This window comes from Tamandua tetradactyla, chromosome 14, assembly GCF_023851605.1.
Source record: "Tamandua tetradactyla isolate mTamTet1 chromosome 14, mTamTet1.pri, whole genome shotgun sequence".
NCBI lineage: Eukaryota > Metazoa > Chordata > Mammalia > Pilosa > Myrmecophagidae > Tamandua > Tamandua tetradactyla.
In genome coordinates this window covers 88,847,813-88,871,168 of record NC_135340.1, presented here as the reverse complement: position 1 = coordinate 88,871,168, position 23,356 = coordinate 88,847,813, and the positions used below count along the sequence as shown (strand labels likewise).

Here is a 23,356-nt window from a genome sequence, read left to right as displayed (position 1 = left end):
TGCCTTGAAAGGCAGGTTAAGGAGGCTGGCACAACCTAGGTACTGACTTCTGTGCTACTGTCAGGGTCATCTTAGAGTATTCCATAGCAGTTGATTGCAATTAAAGGAAGATTTATTTTTCAAGGTGGAAGTGACTTGATAGCCTTCTATTTTCAGTCCCTTTGGTACTGCATTAAAAGCTCTGGATTATTGCTCTTTTTTTTTTTTTTGCTAATAAAGATGCAGTATTTTTTTAGCTAATAAAGATGCTAACAAATTTATTTTTTTAGCTAATAAAGATGCTAACAAATATTAACTGCATCTTACTATTATTTTCTCTTTAAAACTATTTTAATTAAAATGTGCTAATACCTTTACTTTTTAAAATTAAAACCACATTTCTATTTGTATTTTTTTTATTTATAGGAATTCTTAAAGTACCCTTTGTTATGTGTTGCAAATGTTTTCTTTAAAGTGACCACTGTTCTTGCCCTTTAACCTTTATAAAGACGTTGGTCATAGGTTTAAAATTATAATAATTATAATAAATTATAACTATAATTATATAGTTAAATTTATATACACTTAAATATGTATAGTTAAATATGTATATATATTTCCTTTTTTGCTTTTCCTTTTATACTTTTATTGTAGAAGACCTCTTTTCTACAGTTAGAAAATATAGAAGAATATTTTTTTTTTTTACTTTTTTGTGAAAAATAACATATAAAGCAATAAATTTTAAAGCATAGCACGACAATTAGTTGTAAAACAGATTTCAGAGCTCGGTATGGGTTACAATTTCACAATTTTAGGTTTTTACTCTAGCTGCTCTAAGATAATGGAGACTGAAAGAAATATCAGTGTAGTGATTCAGCAATCATACTTATTTGTTAAACCCAACCTTCTCCACCATCACCTTTGATCTTTCTATCCTCCTCTTTAGGTATTTGGTCTATAGCCATGTTGGAAGGGGCTGTCAATAATATGGTGTAGGGAGATGAAACTAGCTGATGCTCTGGAGAGGCTGGGCCCTCTGGGTTTCAGTATTTATCTGATCCAGGGACCCATCTGGAGGTTGTACATTCTGGAAAGTTACTCTAGTGCATGGAACCTTTGTAGGATCTTATATATTGCCTCAGATGTTCTTTAGAATTGGCAGGAATGGTTCTGTTTGGGGTTTGCCAAGTTATGATAGGTAACAATGACTAACTGAAGCTTGTGTAAGAGTGATCTATAGAGTAGCCGCTCTACTCTGTTTGAACTCTCTCAAGAATGTTAGTTTTATAGGTTTAGAAAAAGTGCTTGGGTATTAGTTTGGAGTTGATTTAGATTGGTGTGAGGAAGGAATCTTACTTTTTTTTGACCGAGGTTGGGTGGCTACTGTTCTGGTAACTGGTCATTGTTCCACCCAGGAGAGTTTCCTGTTTCTTTGTATGTCGCATAATTTTTTTTTTTTTTAGCTTTTATATTTTTAAAAGCTTTTTATTAATAAAACCATTCAACATGCAATATTAACATTGTTTTTTCCATCACATACTTGTATATTCATCATCATGATCATTTCTTAGAACATTTGCGTCAATTCAGAAAAAGAAATAAAAAGAAAACATAAAAAAGGTCATACATACCATACCCCTTACCCTCCCTTTCATTTATCACTAGCATTTCAATCTACTCAATTTATTTTAACATTTGTTCTCCCTGTTATTATTTATTTTTAATCCCTATGTTTTACTACTTACCATAGTGTAGATTTATTTCTGCACTCTTCTCCACACCTCTCTCTCCTGTCTTTTTGTGTCTCTAGTGCTCCCTTTAGTATTTCTTGCTGAGCCAGTCTCTTGGTCACAAATTCTCTCAGTGATTTTTTTGTCTGAAAATGTTTTAATTTCTCCCTCACTTTTGAAGGAAAGTTTTGCTGGATATAGAATTCTTGGTTGTTAGTTTTCTCTTTTAATAATTTAAATGTATCATCCCACTGTCTTCTCACCTCCATGGTTTCTGCTGAGAAATCTACATGTAGTCTTATTGGGCTTCCCTTGTATGTGATGGATTGCTTTTCTCTTGCTGCTTTCAAAATTCAATCTTTCTCTTTGACATGTGACATTCTGATTAGTAAGTGTCTTGGAGTACATCTATTTGGATCTGTTCTGTTTGGAGTACACTGCACTTCTTGGATCTGTAATTTTAAGTCTTTCATAAGAGTTGGGAAATTTTCAGTGATAATTTCCTCCATTAATTTTTCTCCTCCTTTTCTGAAACTTCTCTTCTCCTTCTGGGACACCCACAACATGTATATTCGTGTGCTTCATGTTGTCATTCTGTAAGAATTCGAGAGTTTTGCCACGCAAAGGAGGACTCCAAGAGACGTTCTCTCATGCAACACGCAAGGGGTTTATTTACCACACATGTGTGGGGCTCACTGAACATGCAGGAACAGAGAGCCCCGATCCTGGGTTTAGGAAGCCTTTTAAGGGCCAGGATAAGGGGGTGGGGTTTGAGGGTTGAACATGAGTTACAGGTTCTGCTTTATGCAGGAAGTAGATAATGAACATTTTGCAAGAAGTAGATAACAAACATTTTGCAAGAAGCAGATAAACATTTTTCGCGCATGAGTCATGGGAGCTGCTTCATGCAAGAAGCAGCTGTCTCGTTGTGCAAAACTCCCTTACTCAACCTTCTCAGTTGCATTCTTAGATAAACTTCCTCCAGCAGTTACAACCTTGCATAACCAAGGCAGCAGATAACCGCTCCTGGGAAGTCCCGGGTTGTTTTTCTTAGCCTGATGGGGCCCATAACTCTTTTCTTTACAATTCTTAACTCACACCAAATGTATAGCAGCGAATATAAAATGACACAAATGCTTTTGCTGGATATTTCTATCATTCAGAAGCTAAAATATATGTAAATAGCTAAATTAAGCAGGAAAAATTAGCTGCTGTTAAGCTTTATAAAATCCTTCTTTACAATTCAGTTCCCTGAGACCCTGCTCATATTTTTCCATTCTTTTCCCTATATATATTTTTTGCTTGTTGGATTTCAGATGTTCCGTCCTCCAGTTCACTAATCCTATCTTCTGCCTCTGGAAATCTGACATCATAGGTTTCCATTGTTTTTTTCACTTCTTCTACTGTTCTTTTCATTCCCGTAAGGTCTGTGGTTTGTTTTTCAGACTTTTGATTTTTTCTTTTTGTTCATTCCTTGCTTTCTTTATATCGTCCATCAATTCATTGATTTGATTTTTGATGAGGTTTTCCATATCTGTTTGAACATTCTGAATTAATTGTTTCAACTCCTGTATCTCATTTGAATTGTTGATGTGTTCCTTTGACTGGGCCATTTCTTCAATTTTCCTAGTGTGATTCATTATTTTTTGCTGGCATCTAGGCATTTAATTTCCTTTATTAGTTTATTCTGTAGATTGTTTTCACTTTTTTTTTACCTAGGGTTTTCTTGCTGGATGACTTCGTTGTCTATCTGTTCTTTGACATTCAGTTCAGTTTATTCTAGTCCTCTAGCTTAGGTTTTGTTTAATAGATCAGAATTTTTTGTTTGTTTGTTTTTTGCCCTGCCTGTATGGTCCCTTTCCCCCACCCCTTAGGAGGGTCTGCTTAGGTATTATAGACCCCAGTCAGATTTTCCCAGACCAAACTTGTCTCCTGTCAGGAGGAAAGAGTCAACTGCATTAATTTTCCCTGAGGGTGGGACCCAACAGGTTAAAAGGTTTTCCTATGAAGTCTCTGGACTGTGCATTTTTCCTACCTTTGCTCAGTATGTGGTGCTTGTCTGCCTACAGGTCCCACCAGCATAAGGTGATATGGTACCTTTAACTTCAGCAGACTCTCCCTGCTGGGGGTGTGGTGAAGACAGAGGAGGGGTTGTAGGCTGGCTTTAATCATTTCCCCTTTCCGGACCGTGGGATCTGAACTGCTTGAGGGAGGGATTCCACCTGAGCTGGGCCCCACCCCTCTCCTGGGGAAGGCACAGCCTCTAGACAAACTCTCAAACAAGCCTGTTTCTGCTTATGCCTGGGGCAGTGGAGCCCAAGAAGCCTTGCAGCTGTATCCAAAGAGCAGTCAAGCCGTAGAAACACAGCTACCAAAATGAAAGAGGAAATTCCTTTTCAGAGCAGGACCCCGTTCTTTGGGTTTGCCAATCAAGAGCTGAAGTTGATATGTTGCTCTGTGTATCTCCAGGTCCTATATGCCTTTCCTTCAGCACCCAGACCTTTTCAAATCCAAAAAGAACCTCTATTTTTTTTTTCTTTTTCCGTTAGTCCTGCTCCCTTTGCACTGGGGCAAAAGCCAGCAACCTCACCTTTTACTTGAGGTTCAGCTGACCTTGAGGCCTATTTTTAGTAGTCAGAATTTGTTAATTAATTCCACGATTGGAGTTTGCTTCCATTCAGCCCCTGCTGCTGATAAAGTCTCTTTCCTTTCCCCTCTGGGAAGCAGCCTGTGGGGAAGGGGCACTGGCTGCTGCGGTTTGGGGGACTCACAGTTCTGGGTGGGTTCACAGCCGGTCCAGCTGGTCAAGACTGGGATACACTGTGTGTCTGGTCACTAATGTGACCCCAGCAGTTGTTCTGTACTATTCTGGTTATTTATTAGCTGCTCTGGAGGATGAACTAAATCCCACACCTCGCTAAACTGCCATCTTGGCCAAGACGTATGTCGCATAATTTTGGCATGAATTGTGGGTTTTTTGAATATTAGGTTCTGGGACTCTGGGATTTGTTAAAATTCTAGGGAGAATGTGGATACTTCAGTTTTAGCAGGCAGTCTACTTGATTGTGTTCAGGTGGCAAGTTCCAGCCAGCTTTCTGTGGGTTGTGGTTTCAGTGTCAGTTCAAAGCCTTTTCAGTTCAGTTTGGCTTCATCCTGCATGTACCACTCACCCACTGACCACTCTGGCCCACAGTTCTCAGTGTCTTCAGTAGGATGTTTTGGATCAAATCCATGCCAGTGCAGCTCAGAGGTGAGCCCATGGTTCATGAATTGCTTTATGGGGTCCATATCCTGTGCTCCTCCCTGTCTACCATCTCTCAGGTACCTTCTTGTTCCCTGGAGTTCATTTTGGTCCTCTGGTGAAAGTCTGGGACTTTTCTTCACTCCACTGTGCCTACTGTGCTTGCAGCCAGGTGATGGGGGTAGGGGGCAGAGAAAGAAAATCATGGAGTTTGCCCCACAAAGGTTTTGGTTCTTGCTGGCCCTGTGGGTGTTTCTTTTGCTCTGGCCACTGCCATGGTTTTGTTTGTGAGAAGACTGAAGTGTGAGGGGATGGAGGATGTGATAATACATAGAAACTTTGACATCAGGTGACCTCCTTCCTGCTCCTGGGCCCTTTCCCATGTGGATTTGGGTTGGGTTGAATTCAGCTCAGGGGAAACCTGAAGGAAAATAAGTAGTACATAAACCCCTGGCTGGTAGTACTTTGAATTCTGGCCTTCTTCCCTAGTCTTTCTATTACTATTTATTTTTCAGAGTCCTCAAATGGCTGCTCTGTCCAGGGTTTATAGTGTCATTCTGTGAGAGACAGGGTGCAATGCACATGAAAGTGGGAACCTTGGAATCTTTCCTGATACTTTTTTTTTTTTTTAACTCATACCCCAGATCTATTTTGGCAGCATATTCTGTGGCAATACCTGCACCATGTATTGCTCTTCTCTCCACTTTTACTGCTGCTGCTTGAGTCCAGATTACTAGGCTCTCTGGCCTTTATTACTCCAGCTGCTTCTGCTCTTTGCTGAACCTCCTCATCTCCCCCCCACCAGAATGAGTCTTTTTTTTTTTAACTTTATTTATTGATTTAAAAAATTAACAAACCAAATAAAACATCAACCTATATAATCAGTACTTCACAATATCATCACTTAATTGCATATTCATCATTTCTTAGAACATTTGCATTAATTCAGAAAAAGAAATAAAAAGACAATAGAAAAAGAAATAAAACGAATGCAGAAAAGAAAAAAAAAGATTATACCTACCATACCCTCTACCCCTTGCTTTTATTGATCACTAGCATTTCAAACTAAATTTATTTTAGCATTTGTGCCCCCTATTATTTATTTTTATTCCATATGTTCTACTCGTTTGTTGACAAGGTAGATAAAAGGAGCATCAGACACAAGGTTTTCACAATCACACAGTCACATTGTGAAAGCTGTGTCATTATTCAATCATCATCAAGAAACATGGCTACTGGAACACACCTCCACATTTTCAGGCAGTTCCCTCCAGCCTCTCCATTACATCTTGAATACAAGGTGATATCTACTTAATGCATAAGAATAACCTCCAGGATAACCTCTCTACTCTGTTTGGAATCTCTCAGCCATTGACACTTTGTCTCATTTCACTCTTCCCCCTTTTGGTGGAGAAGGTTTTCTCAATCCCTTGATGCTGAATCTCAGCTCATTCTAGGGTTTTTCTCAATTCCTTGATGCTGAGTCTCAGCTCACTCTGGGATCTTTGTCCCACGTTGCCAGGAAGGTCCACACCCCTGAGAGTCATGTCTCATGTAGACGGGGAGGGTGGTGAGATTGCTTGTTGTGTTGGCTGGAGAGAAAGGCCACATCTGAGCAACGAAAGAGGCTCTTTTGGGGGTGACTCTTAGGCCTAAATTTTAAGTAGACTTGACCTATCCTTTGTGGGGTTAAGTTTCATATGAACAAACCCCAAAACTGGGGGCTCAGCCTATAGCTTTGGTTGTCCACACTGCTTGTGAGAATATCAAGAATTCATCTTGGGTAAGTTGAATTTCTCCCCACTCTCACCATTCCCCGAAGGGGGCTTTGCAAATACTTTTCCACTCACTGATCGAATTACTCTGGGATTCATCGGGGCATCACTCTGGACAAACCAACAAAATCTCATGTCCTACCTGAGATTCCAAGTACTTATGGTGTTCAATCAAACTATCTACATAAGTTGTATTAGGAAATGCACTAGTCAAAATATAAATTTTGTAACAAATAAACATTTTTTGCTTTAGTCTCACGCATAAGGTGACATTTTAAAATATTGATTACCATCTATTTTCAGCACCCTGCAATAATGACATTCCTTTGTTCTTCCTCATGCAAAAACATTTTTAAAATTTGTACATTTAATCACTATTATTATACACTCTAGGCATTCCTAGATTATACCATCTCAATCTTTAACATGTATCTTTCTTTCTGATTTCATTTCTGCCCCCAGCCCTCCTCCCTCTCTCATTCTCACATGCAGCTTCATTCAGTATTTTAACATAATTGTATTACAGTTAGGTAGTATTGTGCTGTCCATTTCTGAGTTTTTGTATTCAGTCCTGTTGCACAGTCTGTATTCCTTCAGCTCCAATTACCCAATATCTTACCTTATTTCTATCTCCTGGTGGTCACTGTTACCAACGAAATAGAATGAGTCTTTTAAAAAGGGAGTCCGATACTATTATTTCTCTTCTCAAAACCATCTCACTAAGAGCAAAACCTAAAACCTTTGTACCTCTTTCTGGTCTTCCCCGTGGGAACCTTCTTCTCCCTAGGCCCCCCTGGCCCTCTCATGTCCTACCCTTCTCTTCTTGGTTCTCTCTGCTGGAGCCACACTTTCTCCCTATCCTTCCTTGAACATGCCTAGCATAATCTTGCCTCAGGACTTTTCTGTTTGCTTGGTCAGGAATGCTTTTTTTCTCAGATGACTGCATGGCTGTACCCTTTCCTTCTTGGGATCTTTGTTTGAAGGTCACCTTATCACCCTTATCATTGCGATCGCCCTCCCGCTTGACTCCTCTCCTGTCTTTTTCCTTGGCACTTGTGACTGTCTGACACACTATGTGCTTCACTTTCTCATTCGTCCCCTACCAGCCCAGAACTTCTGTGAGAGCAGTCTGCTGCCCGGTGCTCAGAATGGTGCCTGGCATGGGGTTGGGCCGCATTAATTTATTTGCTGTGTCAGTTAATGCATGACTCTTAGGCAAACAGTAGCCAAAAGAATGCTGACATAACTGCTGATATCAGGCAACAGCAGATTTTTTTTAAATCTTTTTTTAATTGTATAATATAACATAAATACAAAACAAAGAAAGAAAACAGCAATAGCTTTCAAAGCACTCATCAACAAATAGTTACAGGACAGATCCCAGAGTTTGTCATGGGCTACCATACCATCATCTCAGATTTTTCCTTCTAGCTGCTCCAGAACCTTGGAGGCTAGAAGGAATAAGTATTTTTTTATCATCACAATCAATTTTTTTCTTTTTTGTGTGAAAAATAACATATATACAAAAAAGCAATAAATTTCAAAGCATATCGCAACAGTTAGTTGTAGACAGATTTCAGAGTTTGGTATGGGTTACAAGTCACAATTTTAGGTTTTTATTTCTAACTGCTCTAAGATACTGGAGACTGAAAGATACCAGTATAATGATTCAGCAATCACACTTGTTTGTTAGACCTGAACTTCTCTGTATAACTCCACCGTCACCTTTGATCTTTCTCCCACTCTTTAGAGGTATTTGGGCTGTGCCCATTCTAACTTTTCATGTTGGAAGGGGCTGTCAATAATATGGGGTAGGGAGATGGCTCTAACTGGAGGTTGAGGGTAGGGTAGAAGAATCTATTTTATTTGCATTTGACTCCTTTTTTTTGTACATTTTGGATTCTAAAAAAATTTTTATTGATAAAACGGCGTGCAAGCACATACATTCTTAACATACAAACATTCCACACGTGGTGTACAATCAGGCTTACAATATCATCACATAGTTGTATATTCATCACCATGATCATTTTTTTGAACATTTGCGTCACTCCAGAAAAAGAAATACAAAGAAAAAAAAAACCTCATACATACCATACCCCTTAACCCTCCCTCTCATTGACCACTAGTATTTCCATCTATCCAATATATATATATATTTAATTCTAACATTTTTCCCATTATTTATTTATTTTTAAATCCATTTATTTTATTCATCTATCCATACTGTAGATAAAAGGAGCATCAGACACAAGATTTTCACAGTCACATTGTGAAAGCTATATCGTACAATCATCTTCAAGAAACATGGCTACTGGAACACAGCTTTACAGTTTCAGGCACTTCCCTCTAGCCTAATATACCTTAATCTAAAAAGGCAATATCTATATAATGCATAAGAATAACCTTCAGAATAACCTCTTGACTCTGTTTGAAATCTCTCAGTCACTGATGCTTTATTTTGTCTCCTTTCTCTCTCACCACTTTTAGTCGAGAAAAAGCAGACTTTTAATGCAAAAAGAATTTTAATAAAGTCTCAGATGTCAGGAATCAGTAACATAGGGCCTCTTCTCTGACAACGATGCATTTAAGTTGGACGTTGATAACAAAGGTGTGATTAACTGTAATTGATGACACACTATACATATCCCAGTGCAGTTGTCTTTTTTCACGTAATGTTTTGGATATCTTTATCTGTTTGCAGGACTAGTCATGACGTTATTATTTAAAATACTGTTAGTAGTCCATATGAAGAACATGCCATAGTATAGCTTTTCCCTGGGTTGCTCACACTTTTTTTCAGGTGTCCACTAATGTAAATATAACTGAAATGTGCCCTGCCTTCCTGGGATCCTTCATACCCAATTTGTGTTTCTCCGTATCATGAGTTGGCATCATAGGTGTTATTATGTTTCCTACACTAGAGTGAATGTTTCACAAGGGCAGGGATTTCTTTGTTTACTGCTGTATCTTTAGTTTCTAAGACAGTGCCTGGCCTGTGATAGGTGCTCAGTAAATATTTTCTGAATTAATGCATGTGTTGATGCATGTCTGTTGACGCATCTTCCATGTTTATGTGTACAAACATTTCTTCAAGGCAAATACTGAGGAAAGAAAGTGCTGGCTTATAGGAGAGGTGTGCTTTATGTTTAAATGTGCTGACTGAGTGCCTTTTTGTGCTGGTTTGAAAGGATGTATCTACCCTAAAAAAGCCATGTTTTAATCAAAATCCCATTTCGTAGAGGCAAAATAATCTCTGTTCAGTACTGTATGTAATTAAATCATCTCCCCGGAGATGTAACCTAATCAAGAGTGGTTGTTAGCTGGATTAGGGAAGATGTGTCTCTGCCCAGTTGGGTGGGTCTTGATTAATTTCTGAAGTCCTATAAAAGGAAACATTTTGGAGAATAAGAGATTTGGAGAGAGCAGAGAATGCTGCAGCACCACGAAGCAGAGAATCCACGAGCCAGCGACCTTTGGAGATGAAGAAGGAAAATGCCTCGTGGGGAGCTTCATGAAACCAGAAGCCAGGAGAGAAAAGCTAGCAGATGATGTGGTGTTGGCCATGTGCCCTTCTAGATGAGAGAGAAGCCCTGACTGTGTTCGCCTGTGCCTTCTCACTTGAGAGAGAAACCCTGAACTTCGTTGGCCTTCTTGAACCAAGGTATCTTTCCCTGGATGGATGCCTTTGATTGGACATTTCTATAGGCTTGTTTTAATTGATACATTTTCTTGGCCTTAGAACTGTAAACTAGCAACTTACTAAATTCCCCTTTTTAAAAACCATTCTGTTTCTGGTATATTGCATTCTGGCAGCTAGCAAATTAGAACACCTTCTAAGAAATGGGTGGGCCCCTTCACCAGCCACCCCCCATGGGCTGAGAGGATTCTCTTCTCTACACTCCTCCCAGTACTTGTCAGACCCTTTTATTTTTGCCAAGTTGATGAGTGAAAAAAATATTTCCTCATTGTTTTAATTTGAATTTGTCTGATGTATTGGTTTGTCAAAGCAGCCGAAATGTGATATATTAGAAATAGAATGACTTTTATACAGGGGGTTATTAAGTTTACACTTCTAAGGCTATGAAAATGTTCAAACTAAGGCATCCAGAGAAAGATACCTTCAGGAAAGGCCGATGGGTCCAGAACACGTCTGTCATCTTGGAAGGAAAAAGGCTGGCATCTGCTGGTCCTTTGGCTTCTCATTTCAAACAGCTTTCCCCAGGGTGGATTACTTTCTGTATCTCTTAACGTCTGGGTCTTGTCTTTGCTCTGTCCATTCTAAAGCCATTTCCAAAATGGTTCCCTTTTAAAGGACTCCATTAAGCAACCCCATATTGAGTGGATAGAGGCACATCTCCATGGAAACCACCTCATTAAAAGGCCCACCCACAATTTGGGAGGGGGTGGGTTCACATCTCCATTGAAACAACTTAATCAAAAAGATCTCATCCAGCAGTATTGAATCAGGATTAAAGAATATGGCTTTTCTGGGGTACACAACACTTTCAAATAAGCATCCCTGATAACTACAATTTTGAGCATCTTTTAATTTTTAATGGACTGTTTTCATTTTTTCCCCATGATTTAATATGAAAGTAACTATTTAAGAATTCCTTTAGTAGCTCTGAATTTCTTGGCTTTTCAGAAACAGTAATCTAACTTCTAAAATTCTTTGCAGGTCACTCAGCCAGAAGTGTTCAGAAATGGAGTATATTAACAAATACAGGCAACTCGAAGCCCAGGAATATGATATGTATGGCAGTGACCCTTCACCTGATGGGCCAGGTAAGCAGCTGACTTAAGTGTAAAATATGATGTGCATGTGGTCACATGTTTTAAAACATTCAGATCTTAAAAGTCTTAAAGTCATGTAATTTGCTCAAAGTAAGGAATCTAGCTTGCTTGTTGATTTCAGGATTTTTTTTTTTTTTTTTTTTTTTACATGGGCAGCACCGGGAATCAAACCTGGGTCCTCTGGCATGGCAGGCAAGCATTCCTGCCACTGAGCCACCGTGGCCCAAGGATTTTCTTCTTTTTTTTTGCAGGGGACATGGTGTATGGTAGGTAATAAAAAGCTCATTTTTTTTCTATTTTAAATATAATTCCTAAATAGTCTGTTCTTTGAAAGACTTAATAGTCCCTTACCTTACTATTAATTAAAACTACTTACAGTTTTTCTATAAACATTATTACACTTTTTTGGTAGTAAACATATTACAGCAACACTTTAAGCAATGCAGTAATTTTAAGGAATTACTTTTTTATATTAAGTAAAAGTCAAAAAAAATCAATCTTGGTCTTCCCCTTCAACTATAAAACTATTAAGAATTTGGAGTTAGTTATTTTCTATGATTATTAAGTTTATTTTTCTGAGCTAATTAACTTATAACATCAGACCCTATTCATATGACAGAAAGTCACCTTTTGAATGTTTGCTAAATTAAGGGTTATCTGTCACAGACTTCCATTACAGACTTCCTGCTAATTCAGCCAGGAAGGTCTATCTCCTATGCTAAGACTTAGGGAGAGAAGTTGAGGGTAGAGTAATGTTTTCCTTTCCTTTTTTTTTTTTTTTTTTAACCTTTTAAAAATTATGAACTAAAGTACATATACAAAAGTACATTACTCCTTATCCTTCCTGGAATTTATTTGGGCTTTTCGGCACTGTAGATTGGTATCTTTCATCAGTTCTGGAAAGTTCTGCGCTATCATCTATGCCTCACTCTGAGTTTCTTTATTTTTTTCCCATCTTCCTTCCTCTCTCCCCAATCCCTTTTTCTTTTCCCATCCTTCCTTCTTTCTTCACTATGCTGTATTTGTTAATTTCTCATTATTTATCATCTGTCTTAAAGGCAAAAGCGGCTTTGAGTTCTTTGCCCTCCTCTCTGAGTCCTTGCTTTATTATAGATCTTGACTTGGCATTTCCTCACTGTCTCTTCAACCCTTCAGTGCTTTTAAGATGTTTGTATACCTCACCTAGCATTTTAATTTACTCTTAGGAAGAAGTTCTGTCTGAATAACCCAACACATGATTACCAGAAGTGATGGTTCAAAATATGTACTCCCTTTGAGTTTCTGTTTTTACTTATGCTAAGAAAAGCACAAAGCTATATGTTTGCACATGTTCATTGCATCACTGCTTGTCTGTGGTAAGCGTGGAAGTCTCTCAGTGTCAATCAGTGACATTTGGTGACTTTATTGATCTTTGTAGCAGGGTATTCTGTGGTGCTAACAGTAAGTGTGAAGTAGCTGCATGTGTTGTTGGGGAAAGATGTCCTTGATCTAAAACTTCCATTTGGGGAAACAGATTAGTTAGTTTACAGATGACCACGTGTGATACCCTTCTTATTTTATCCATGTGCTGGCCCTGGAACACAAGCCTGATTGGTGTCCACCATATGGGCACCCACCATGACCCTGGAGCCACGCAGCATGGCTGCTGTTCCAAATTTGCTGGATAGTAAGTGTCTTCTCTAGTAACATTTAATATAGGCTTATATTTTAATATATGTGGAACTTTTCACTAGGCAGTCACATAAACTACAGCTATGCTGCGCTCAACCACCAGTGTTGCTTGAGGTATAACAGGGGCTGTATGAGACAACAGTATTATATATGTAAATAAGATATGGTCACTCCTTTTACAGAGATTGTAGTTACACAAATAAATACTTTGGAGATAAGTGTTCTAGAAGAGAGTTGAGTGCTTAAGACAAGGATTTCTGACCTTGGTGGGGGGGGTTTATCAAGAAAGTAGCAGCTGAGCTTGGAGCAGATGAATGAGTAGACACTACCTTGGCAGGGTGAGGATGAGGAAAATCATATGCAGAGGCCTTGGGATAGGAGGGATCCTGGTGCTCCAGATACTGAAAGAGGGCCACGATTGCCAGACAGAGTGGGTGTGGTCGGGTAAATGAGGCCCTCTGAAGAAGCCGATGTCTTGACCGCCTGAACCCGTGTGACCATGCTGCCTTATACAGTACAAGGGACTTGGCAGGTGGGATTCCGTGAAGGGTCCTGAGATGGGGAGGACAGTCCAGGTGGGCCTAGTGGAGGTACAAGGGTCCTTCGTGGGAGGTGGGAGGGTCCAAGACAGTTAGAGGAAATGGGATGGTAGATGCAGGAGATGAAGTGATATGAGAAGGGGCTGGGAAGAAGGAACACAGGCATATTTTCTAAGCCAGAAAAGGCCAGAGAATGGAATCTCCCCCCAGAGCCTCCAACACATTGACCTCTGCCAGTAAGACTGATTTCAGATCTTTGGGCTCCAGAGCTGTAAGAGATGATGTGTACTGTTCTAAGCTGCGGAGTTGTGGCAGCTTGTTAGAGTAGCAAGAGGAAACCCATGCAGTTGTATTTGATGATGCTCAACCAGTTATAGGGCCTACTGGGGGCCATTCTAAGAATTTTGGTTTTAAAACTTGGAGCATTGGGAAGCTCTTGAAGGTTTTAGGCTTTTCTTGGGATGCATGTGAAGGGAGGAGGGGGATGTCATATGATTAGATTTGTGTTTTGAAGCAACCACTCCAGCCACGTTGTACAGCAAAGATTTTGAAGGGTCCAGAGTGGACCTGAGGAACAGTTTGGGGAAAGTCGCTCCAATCCAGGTGAAACTTGGGGATGGCTCTGACTAGTGTGATGGCAGGAAAGTGGAGAGTGGGTTTTGAGATGCAATGGACGGGGTTTGGTGATGCTTCCATGGCTGAAGGGTAAGGGAGAAGCAGGACCCAGGGCTGAGTCAGCAATATTGGAGCGCTGAAGAGAGTGCAGGCTTAAAGCTGTGAGCCAATTTCTTGGTTTAGATTGAAAACCATAAGTTCACACTGATACCTCAAATTCCAATCCAACACCACGGTTTCAACATGAACACTTTGTTATGTCCCGTTATAAAATACTCTGATACAAAATACTTTTAATTTTGGTGTGACACCAGTATTATTTATATAAGTTCTTTAATTTTTTTTCGTGATAGACTCTAAACATCAGTGGATTTCTCTAGGTTTTATTAAAGTTATTTTATTTAGTTAAAGGTAAATTATTTATTATAAAATGAGATTTAATAGCATTGAGCCTGTTCCAGATTGTTAGCTCCTGTAGGGTTTCTTTGGCTCTGACACGACAGCATTGGATTTGTCCTTGGACAGTGTCTGTGGTTGTGATTAAATGCTCTAGCACTACTTCTTTGTTAATTTGGTGGTATTTTTAGTGGTTGTTTTCTTCCAACCCTTATAACTTTTCTTCTGGTTTTAAGAGAATGGCCTATGTGAATTGTTTAATAACTGAAAAAGGGAAACAACTGCTTTCCCTTCAAGTTAAATTTAAGTTTGTATTCAGAATACCATTCCATGGAGAAAAGTGATATATAATTATTTTTGAAGATTTAATTTTATGGTTGAATCACTAATGCAGTAATTAAACATATTTTCTGTAATGTACAGTATCTGGCTCTTAGAATAAGAAATGTTATGTTTTTCATGTGAGTTGCCATAATACCAGTTAGAATTCATTATTAATTTACTGTTTGTAGCCACTAACTGCTTATCTCTTTGGTTAGATTTTAAACCTTCAATCCATAGGGCTAGGTATTTGGTTGATGGTAATAGGTTGGGATGGCTTAGGGAAGGGAAAGTAGCAGCGTTTATGGTTTCTAGTTTTTTTTCCAGTTCATTTAAATATCTTAATGTTAATCTCCTAGAATAAAGAGACAATGAAAAAAAAATAGCAAATTATAAGTTGAGGTATCTCTCCAGGCACCTTTGAGTTCACCTTGTCATAGGTAGTTTGTTGATTTGCCTTAAATTATCCATTTTCTTTTCTTTGACTACTTAACCCTGATGTTTTCCCCAGTCGCCTCCCCTTTGTTTTGTCGCTGATATGAAGATGGAAGAAAGGCCTGGAGAGCTGTGATTCTTTCTGCTCTTTGGTTTCTGTCCTCCCTTTGGCAGTATCTGTGGAGGCAGGAGTTGATTAGCGCTTGATCTCCTTCAGTCAGTGACCTGAAAACGTCAGATTGGGTTTTGTTTTACATGGAGGAAGGGCTGTATTTTAGACTGTACTTTGGAAATTTTTTTCCCTTGGAAAATTTTGTCTTTCGGTAACAACCCTTCGAGTGCAGGTAATCAAGAAATGTAAGTCACATCGATAAGTCAAAGTAACAGAGTATGGAGCAGTCCTGTGGACCAAAGCTTTAGTGTCTCTTATCAAAAAGTTTTACTGCTTTCTTTTTCCTCTTCCCTCAGCTCCTGCCTCTGGCCGTGTCCCCTCCCGCTTTCCTGTCCTTCTATCTCCCTCCTGTGTCTGGGCTCTGGTGCACCTCCCTTTGGTCCTTCCTCGTTGACAAGGACAGTGTCGATTAGCATCTTTTTCATATATTATGTTTTAAAAAAGTGCTAATAATGGATAATCTGCCAGCATCAGGAATGGGAAGGTGTATATTTCATTTTTCCCTATTAATGTATGTATATATTATTTCAGTTGTTGCATTTGTGGGCTGGCCTGGGTGCCCAGCCACCATTCAGAGTTCTAAATAAGTGACTTTAAAATGAATTGTTGGAGCCAGTTTTAACTTAGGAACCATTTCCAGGTTGAGTTTTGCTGATTTTTTTTTACATGGGCAGGCACCAGGAATCGAACCCGGGTCCTCGGGCATGGCAGGCAAGCATTCTTCCCTGCTGAGCCACCGTGGCCCACCCTGTGATATTCTTGAAGGTAGTTTGGCTAACTTTAAGGCCTCTTAGTTGAGAGTGTCTTTTGAAGGGGTGAGAATGAAGACGGGGCTACCAGTCGGGAAACCAGGAAAGCATCAGTGAGTCTCTGAAAAAATTGAGAGAAGTGAAGGAAACTGAGATATAACAATGGAAAGAAAAGCTTGACAATCAGTACTGAGGTTGATGAGATTAGAAAACTCTAGAGGGCAGAAATCAGAACTTGCTTTCTCCTGAGTCAGTGGCATGTGTTTCAGGCCGAACGGATGGATGATGGCAAAAAGTAGAGGGGAGGAGAAGTCAGAGTTGGAGAGTGAAGGTGTGTGTGTGTGGGGGGGGGGCGGAAATAAAAGGTAGATTGTAGGGGAAAGAGCCCTAGACAGGGAAAGGAGTTTAGGACTAAATTTGGAAGAGACAGGGAAGCACAAAAGTTTTTATTTTGGAGGTAAATATTTACCTACCAATAAAAGTATGCATCCCATGAATTGATGGTTTATCAGTTTGACAGGTGATGACCAGAGGGCCAGAAAATTTGTCCTAGCCAAGAGAGCATCCATGTGTTTACAAGAGGACGTTAAATAAGTAAGCTTGGTCACATTTGGTGCATCATTCATCTTTGCAAGTGCACTCTTCCTAGAGTAAAGTGCCCCTTCTTATGAAAGCTGCAGTGCTCAAGTTGTGTTTGGCTGTCTACTATAGACTTAATTAGTAGCAAGGAAAGAATGCTTAAAAATTGGTGTACTCTGTTGACGTTTGTAATACAAGTTTTTCTTTGAGCTAACCATTTTAGTACCCTTTAGTAAAGGGACAAGTTCTGTGTGTTAACTCATCTCTAAGTCTGCAATGCTGACAGCTGTACTGGAGAGATAAGTATATGTTCTTTTAGCTTGTATACATTCTAAAGTGGGCTATGAAGGGACTTTCTGATCACCCTGCTTGTAGTGTTAGCCTGTAGACCTCTATTTTATATGTTATATATGTGCTGTATATATAGATAAGATATTACTTTGGATTGTTTACCGTGTTATTTTTCTGAAAAGAAATAGCATTTGTGTTTGTGTTTTGTCTGAATCCAGGTCTTCAGCCACCTGTGGCTAAGCTGAGCAATGTGACTTGCATACCAGAGACGACTTACAAATACCTTGATTTGCCTATAAATCGATGTAAAGAAGAGGTAAAATTATTTTGTCCTAATGCAATTTTGCCATTTGAATAAATGTCTGAGGCTGTGCACTCGGGATTTACTATTTCCAGATGTGAGGTGTCCCATGCACCATCCACCCCTCCCCACCATGCCCACGGGCAAAGATGGAGGGGTGTGTGGGACTTCCTGCCTAGGCCTCACCTGGTGGCTACATGTACTGTTCCTCTTTTGACTTTTGCCGAACTTAATTTGTTGAGCATTCACCTGAGTAGATCTCCTAGCATTTAGCTGGTCATCAGGTCCCTCCTCTTTCCCCTGAAATAAAGAAACACTAGCGCTTGCTCAGAAGAGCTGCTTATTTAGAGAAACTTGATGCTAAATCTTTTTATAAAGCAAGTAATTCACCTTAGTCTGCAGATCTCTCCAGAATTCCATTGGGTTTTTATTTTATTTTTTTAATTTTAAAATATACAAAGCAAAGAAAATAAAAGCAGTCATTTTCAAAGCACACTTCAGCAAGTAGTTAGAGAACAGATTCCAAAATTTGTCATGAGCTACCATTTCACTAGCTCAGATTTTTCCTCCTAGCTGCTCCAAAATATTTGAGGCTAGAAGGAGTATTAATATAGTGATTCAGCAGCCATATACATTTGTCAAATACTGTTTTCTCTGTTATATCTCTTCCTTCTCCTTTGATCCTTCCCCCAGTCTGTAGGGATCTTAATGTCCCCTCTGCCTTCATGTTGATAAGTGGTATCAACACTAAAGGATAGGAGAATGTAATTAATTGATAATCTTAGAGAGGCTGGTTTCTCTGGGTTTCAGGATTTATCTGACCTGGGAACCTTCCAGGAATTATAGGTTCCAGGACAGCAAACTTAGGTGTAGGAAAGCTTTATAGAATCTCAGTTCGATCCCTTGATGTTCTTAAGAGTCAACAGGAGTGACGATGATTGGGGTTTAGAAAGCCTTGGCAATTAGCACTATGTAACTGAAGCTTACATGACAATAGCTTCCAGAACAGCCTCTTGACTCAGTTTGATCCCTCTTGACCACTGATGCCTTTATTGTACTTTTTTTCTCTCTTTTGATCAGAAGGCATTGTCAATCCCGTGGCACCAGGGCCCCACTCATCCCCTGGAGTCTTTCCCTACATTGTTAGAGAAACTTTTACCCATGAATGTCATGTCCCACAAAGTGGGGAGAATAATTATTTCCCTTGCAGAGTTCGACTTAGAGAGAGGCCACATTGAGCAACAAAAGAGGCTTCCTGGAAGCAACTCTTAGGCCTACTTATGGGTAGTTTTAGCTTCTCCCCTACAGAAACAAGTTGCATGTGGGTGAGCATCAAAAACAAGAGTCTGGCCTATTTTCCTGGGAGTAACCCCTGGGTTTTCTTTATGCTTTTGCTTTTTTTTTTTTTTGCCTTTGATACAGTTTGATACATCATTTTATTAATGATGCCAGGCCAGATCTGTCAGCAGGATGATTTGGTTTCTGACTTGTTTGTTATTAAATGTGTTTAAAAGTTAGTATATTGAAACCTTTTTTCAGCTCTTCCAGTGGGAAAAAACAGCCACAGATAAAACAGAATTGTACATGGTCCAAATTTTAATTTTTGTTTCATTTTAGATTAATTCATTCAACTTCTGTAGAATATGCTTTAATTATTTTTTAGAGGCCAGTACTGAAATTAATGTGTATTCCCCACCCATATCAATTGTTAGGGGGATAAGAGAGTTTAATTAGGTCTAGGGTGGAGGTGGGGTAGGGTAGAAGGAGTTGAATTGGTTTTTAAAATGCTCCATATAATCTGAGAAGTGGACATTAATGGTTAAAAATGTGTCTGAAGAATTTCAAATGAAATTTTTAAACCATTTGAGTGTAATAATGGCTATGTCATGTGTCTTAATAGAATTACATGCAGATTTATTACAAGATTTTAAAATAATAGAAATTTAGGCTTAGCAGGAGTCATAGAAATCCAATTTGGTATTTTCATTTTGGTACATGAAAAATTGAGACCTAGAGAGGTGAAATTAGCCTGGCCTGACTTTTCCATAGAAATTAATATTGTTGCACAGTAGTAGAATCTGCTTTAAATGTAATAACCATTTGTAGTCATGTTGTATTCTTTAGTTATGTTTAGATGGTTAATAGTTTAACTTTCAAAGATGAGGGAAAAGTAAATCATGAAAGTCTCTCAAAAATAAATGCTTGCTGCATAGATAATACTTTCCACCATTGTTAATTGAGTGGCAATTGTGAAAGATAATTGTTTTTTTAATTTTAGGTTATTTCTTTGATAGAAAGTAATTCTGTGGTAATTATTCATGGTGCCACAGGTAGTGGTAAAAGTACTCAACTCCCGCAGTACATCCTGGATCATTATATTCAACGTTCTACCTACTGCAACATTGTGGTCACACAGCCCCGGAAAATAGGGGCCAGCAGCATTGCCAGGTGGATCAGTAAGGAGCGCTCCTGGACCCTGGGTGGTTTAGTGGGCTACCAGGTGAGACCTAGAGCATGCGCAAGCCCTCTCTTTGTTCATACTGATGAGAGTACACTGTGCTAGAAATGAAAATGAAACCAGTTGCTGATAGAGCAGAACATCGGCGTAACTTAAAAAACAGTGAAACTGTATTTCTTGAAAATAACTAATTTCTTTCCTGGTAAAATGGGAAAGAAGTGAGAATTATTGGGCTCATGACTTTTATGATTTTGTCTTTTTTTTTTTTTTTTTGGCGTGGGCAGATACGGGAATCGAACCCAGGTCTCTGGCATGGCAGCCAAGAACTCTGCCTGCTGAGCCACCATGGCTCTCCATGATTTTGTCCTTTTAATTGCATCTTTGTAGTCTAGAAGATGAGTCTTCTTACACAATTGTTTCAACATAAAAATGTTATAGGTAGTGTGACGAGGAGAGCCAGCTCACGCCTCCCCCACTCCCACCCCACAAAAAAATTAGGTCATCTTGAGAACTTCCATTTTAATTTGGGCTCTATACATTTTTTGTGATAATCAATAATTTTTTGTTCTCTTTCTTACCTTCATTATAAATTTGTTTAATCTTTTTCTAGTTAAATACAAGACATCTAAACCTGGAAACTTTCTCCTTCTTTTTTTCCTTCCTTGATTTTCAGGTAGGGTTAGAGAAAATAGCAACAGAAGACACCAAGTTAATTTATATGACAACTGGGGTCCTGCTTCAGAAAATAGTTAGTGCCAAGAGTTTGATGGAATTCACTCATGTCTTCATTGATGAAGTAAGTGATCATTTAAAAATAGCTCTGTACTTACGTTCATGTTGTTAATCCGCAACAAAGCACCAGGCCGGCTAATGTAAAGAAAGTATCATCACAGTTTTTGAGTCTGTATCTGCTTATTCTCCTCATGAATGTTAATTTCCTTTTTTCGTTTTTAGCTCTTGGTTTCAGAATATCAGCGGAAAGTTTGAGGACAATGAAAAGGAGTTTCATTTCTAAAATCACTATTTAGAGCAGAGTTAACAGACTATGGCCCTTGGGCCAAATCTGGTGCCTACTTTTGTGAATAAAGTTTTGTCAGAACTTGTTTTACCCAAATCTGTATTTCTGTATTGCTTATGGCTGCTTTTACACTAATGTGTTAGGGTTGTGACACTATGTTCTACAAAGCCAAAATAGTTACTTTCTGACTCTTTACGGGAGAAGTCACCTGACCCCTGGTTTAGAATCTTAGCCACAACCAGTTAAAAAGGTTTTAATCGCATAGTTAGTTTCAGCCACATCACAGGTACTTTTCATCTAGTACAAATGAAGGGCAATAATAGCTTTAAAAAATCAGTAACGAAAATAGAGATAACGCCCTATTTACCTTTCAAAAAGTAAAAAAACACCTGTAATTAAGTATTGTGAACCCTGTCTTTTGCCTATATTAGCTTTCTTTACTTTTTCCTTTCCTCACACTTTTGGAACTTTTCTCAGTAAGGATGGAATATTTAGTTGATTTTGTTTAAATTTGAAAGAAGAGTTTTTTTGAGGTAGACAGATGTGTTTGAGCAATTTTCATGGGAGCTTTGGATATGCTTAACCAATTCTTAAGTTTTAAACCTCCTCAGTAATGATGTCTTGAGAAGCTGTACTTACTTCTAGAAGAATTAGAAACATCAGCAAATTTATAGGATTTCTGGAAGGTTGCAAGACTTGTGGAAGATTGTAAAATTTGCCTGGAAGAATGTTTGGGCAGCTAATAGGGTGCGGTCTTTCCCTTCTCTTTTAACATGGATGTGATCAATTACATGTAGATGATATGTGCATGATCATCGTATATATAACAAGTGTGTGATTACTAACTGTACTAAAATATGCTGCAGGCAAGCCTGAGCTAGTGCACTAAAATTTCAGGGGCATTTACTTGGTTTTAAATTATGCTGTGGTGTTTGGGAGAATAGGGGAAGGTAGCAAAATGATCTGTTGGGGTTCTTTGTGTGATTTATGGTGTGGATCAGAATTTTCTTTATGACCTTTGGCAAATTTGAGTTTCCTTATATTAGGTGGAGATGAAATCCAAATTTAATATAAGTCAATATGCCAAAACATGGTATTTCAAAATTCACTGTAGTTATTTTTGAGCCTTTTATTACATATTGGGTCCATTTTATATAAAAGGAAATTAAAGCTTAATGAAGTTCAGTGCTAAGTCTCCAGATAACAGATGGTGTTGCTGAACTCATAGCTGGGTATTTTCTTCTAAAGTGTGTACTGTTAATGTCCATGTGTATGTTCTTTAGATCTGCCATCTTTCTGACTGTTTACGTAGCTTTCTTTACACACACATACGTGAGTGGCATACCCTGTTATTGACATTGTGTGCTGAAGCTGGGCCATAGGATTTGAACAAGGCAACTACTCTCTGCAAGGGCTCGCTGTGCATGGGGCACGGCAGCTTCAGACTGCCATCCTGCTACAGTGTTATGACTACTGTCTGCTCTGTCACTTCCTCCTTGGCATCTTGTAGGCTCTCTAATGATTATTTACATAATAAATGAATGGGCATCTTAAGTTCTAGGTTTACAAACAATATTTTTCATACTCTGCAAGAAAATAAGGTTTCAGAAGAAATATAGAGCAGAAGTTGGCCAGACAGTTTAAAATGGAATCAAAACAATATTTTTAACTTCTCGGATCTTGAAAAAGAAAATAAACTGTTTCAGGCAAACTATTCATTGAATAAACATGTATGGGGTACCAGCTATGAAAAATGTACCTTGTTAGGTACCAAGGTTATAGAGAATAATAAGGCATGGTTTGTGCTCTTGGCCACTGATCAGAGGGAGACGGCTGACTGTGTATTATCTATGTGTGAATCTGTGTGCTCTGGAGAAGGGAGTGGGCTGAAGGAAATCCTGGAGATGGAGGGGAAAGTGTGGTTCTCAGAGGGCACAGGAGGAGAAATGGCCAGCCTTGAGAAGCTGGGGAAAGACTTTATTGTAGAGTCAGAGGAAAGGGTTAAGTGCAGAGTTGGTGGTGAGCTGAAAGCTGTAGGAGGCATCTGGGAGCATCACTGATGATGGCCTCTGCTTTCCTTTCTCAAGAAAGAGGCAGTGTTGATGTTGAGGAAGTGTACTGTAGTTGGGTTGTGGGATGGCATAAGTATTAGATTTATAACTACATTTTGCTGGGATATCCAGCTGTTTTTACATTAGTGGTAAATTATTTTCAGGTATGGCTGTTTTTGTTTGTTTTCTTTTCTCTGCCCTACTTCCCTGAATACTTTCTTCAGTGGGAAACAAGGAG

At 38.9% G+C, this 23,356-nt stretch overlaps 1 protein-coding gene across 8 annotated transcripts in view; it reads left to right on the top strand.

The window, feature by feature from the left end:
- The window catches only part of TDRD9 (tudor domain containing 9), a 231,751-nt gene that overhangs the window by 27,094 nt on the left and 181,301 nt on the right, over positions 1–23,356 (top strand). For 7 of the 8 annotated variants that reach the window (XR_013162468.1, XM_077128393.1, XM_077128395.1 and 4 more), the window contains 4 exons: positions 11,407–11,513; positions 17,509–17,606; positions 19,870–20,091; positions 20,723–20,845. Coding sequence is in view for 7 of the 8 variants with exons in the window: in XM_077128393.1 (XP_076984508.1) it covers positions 11,407–11,513; positions 17,509–17,606; positions 19,870–20,091; positions 20,723–20,845 (550 nt within the window). In the remaining variant the exon portion in view is untranslated. Of the gene's footprint in view, positions 1–11,406; positions 11,514–17,508; positions 17,607–19,869; positions 20,092–20,722; positions 20,846–23,356 lie in introns of those variants that run through there. The other variant, XM_077128398.1, reaches the window with a different exon arrangement.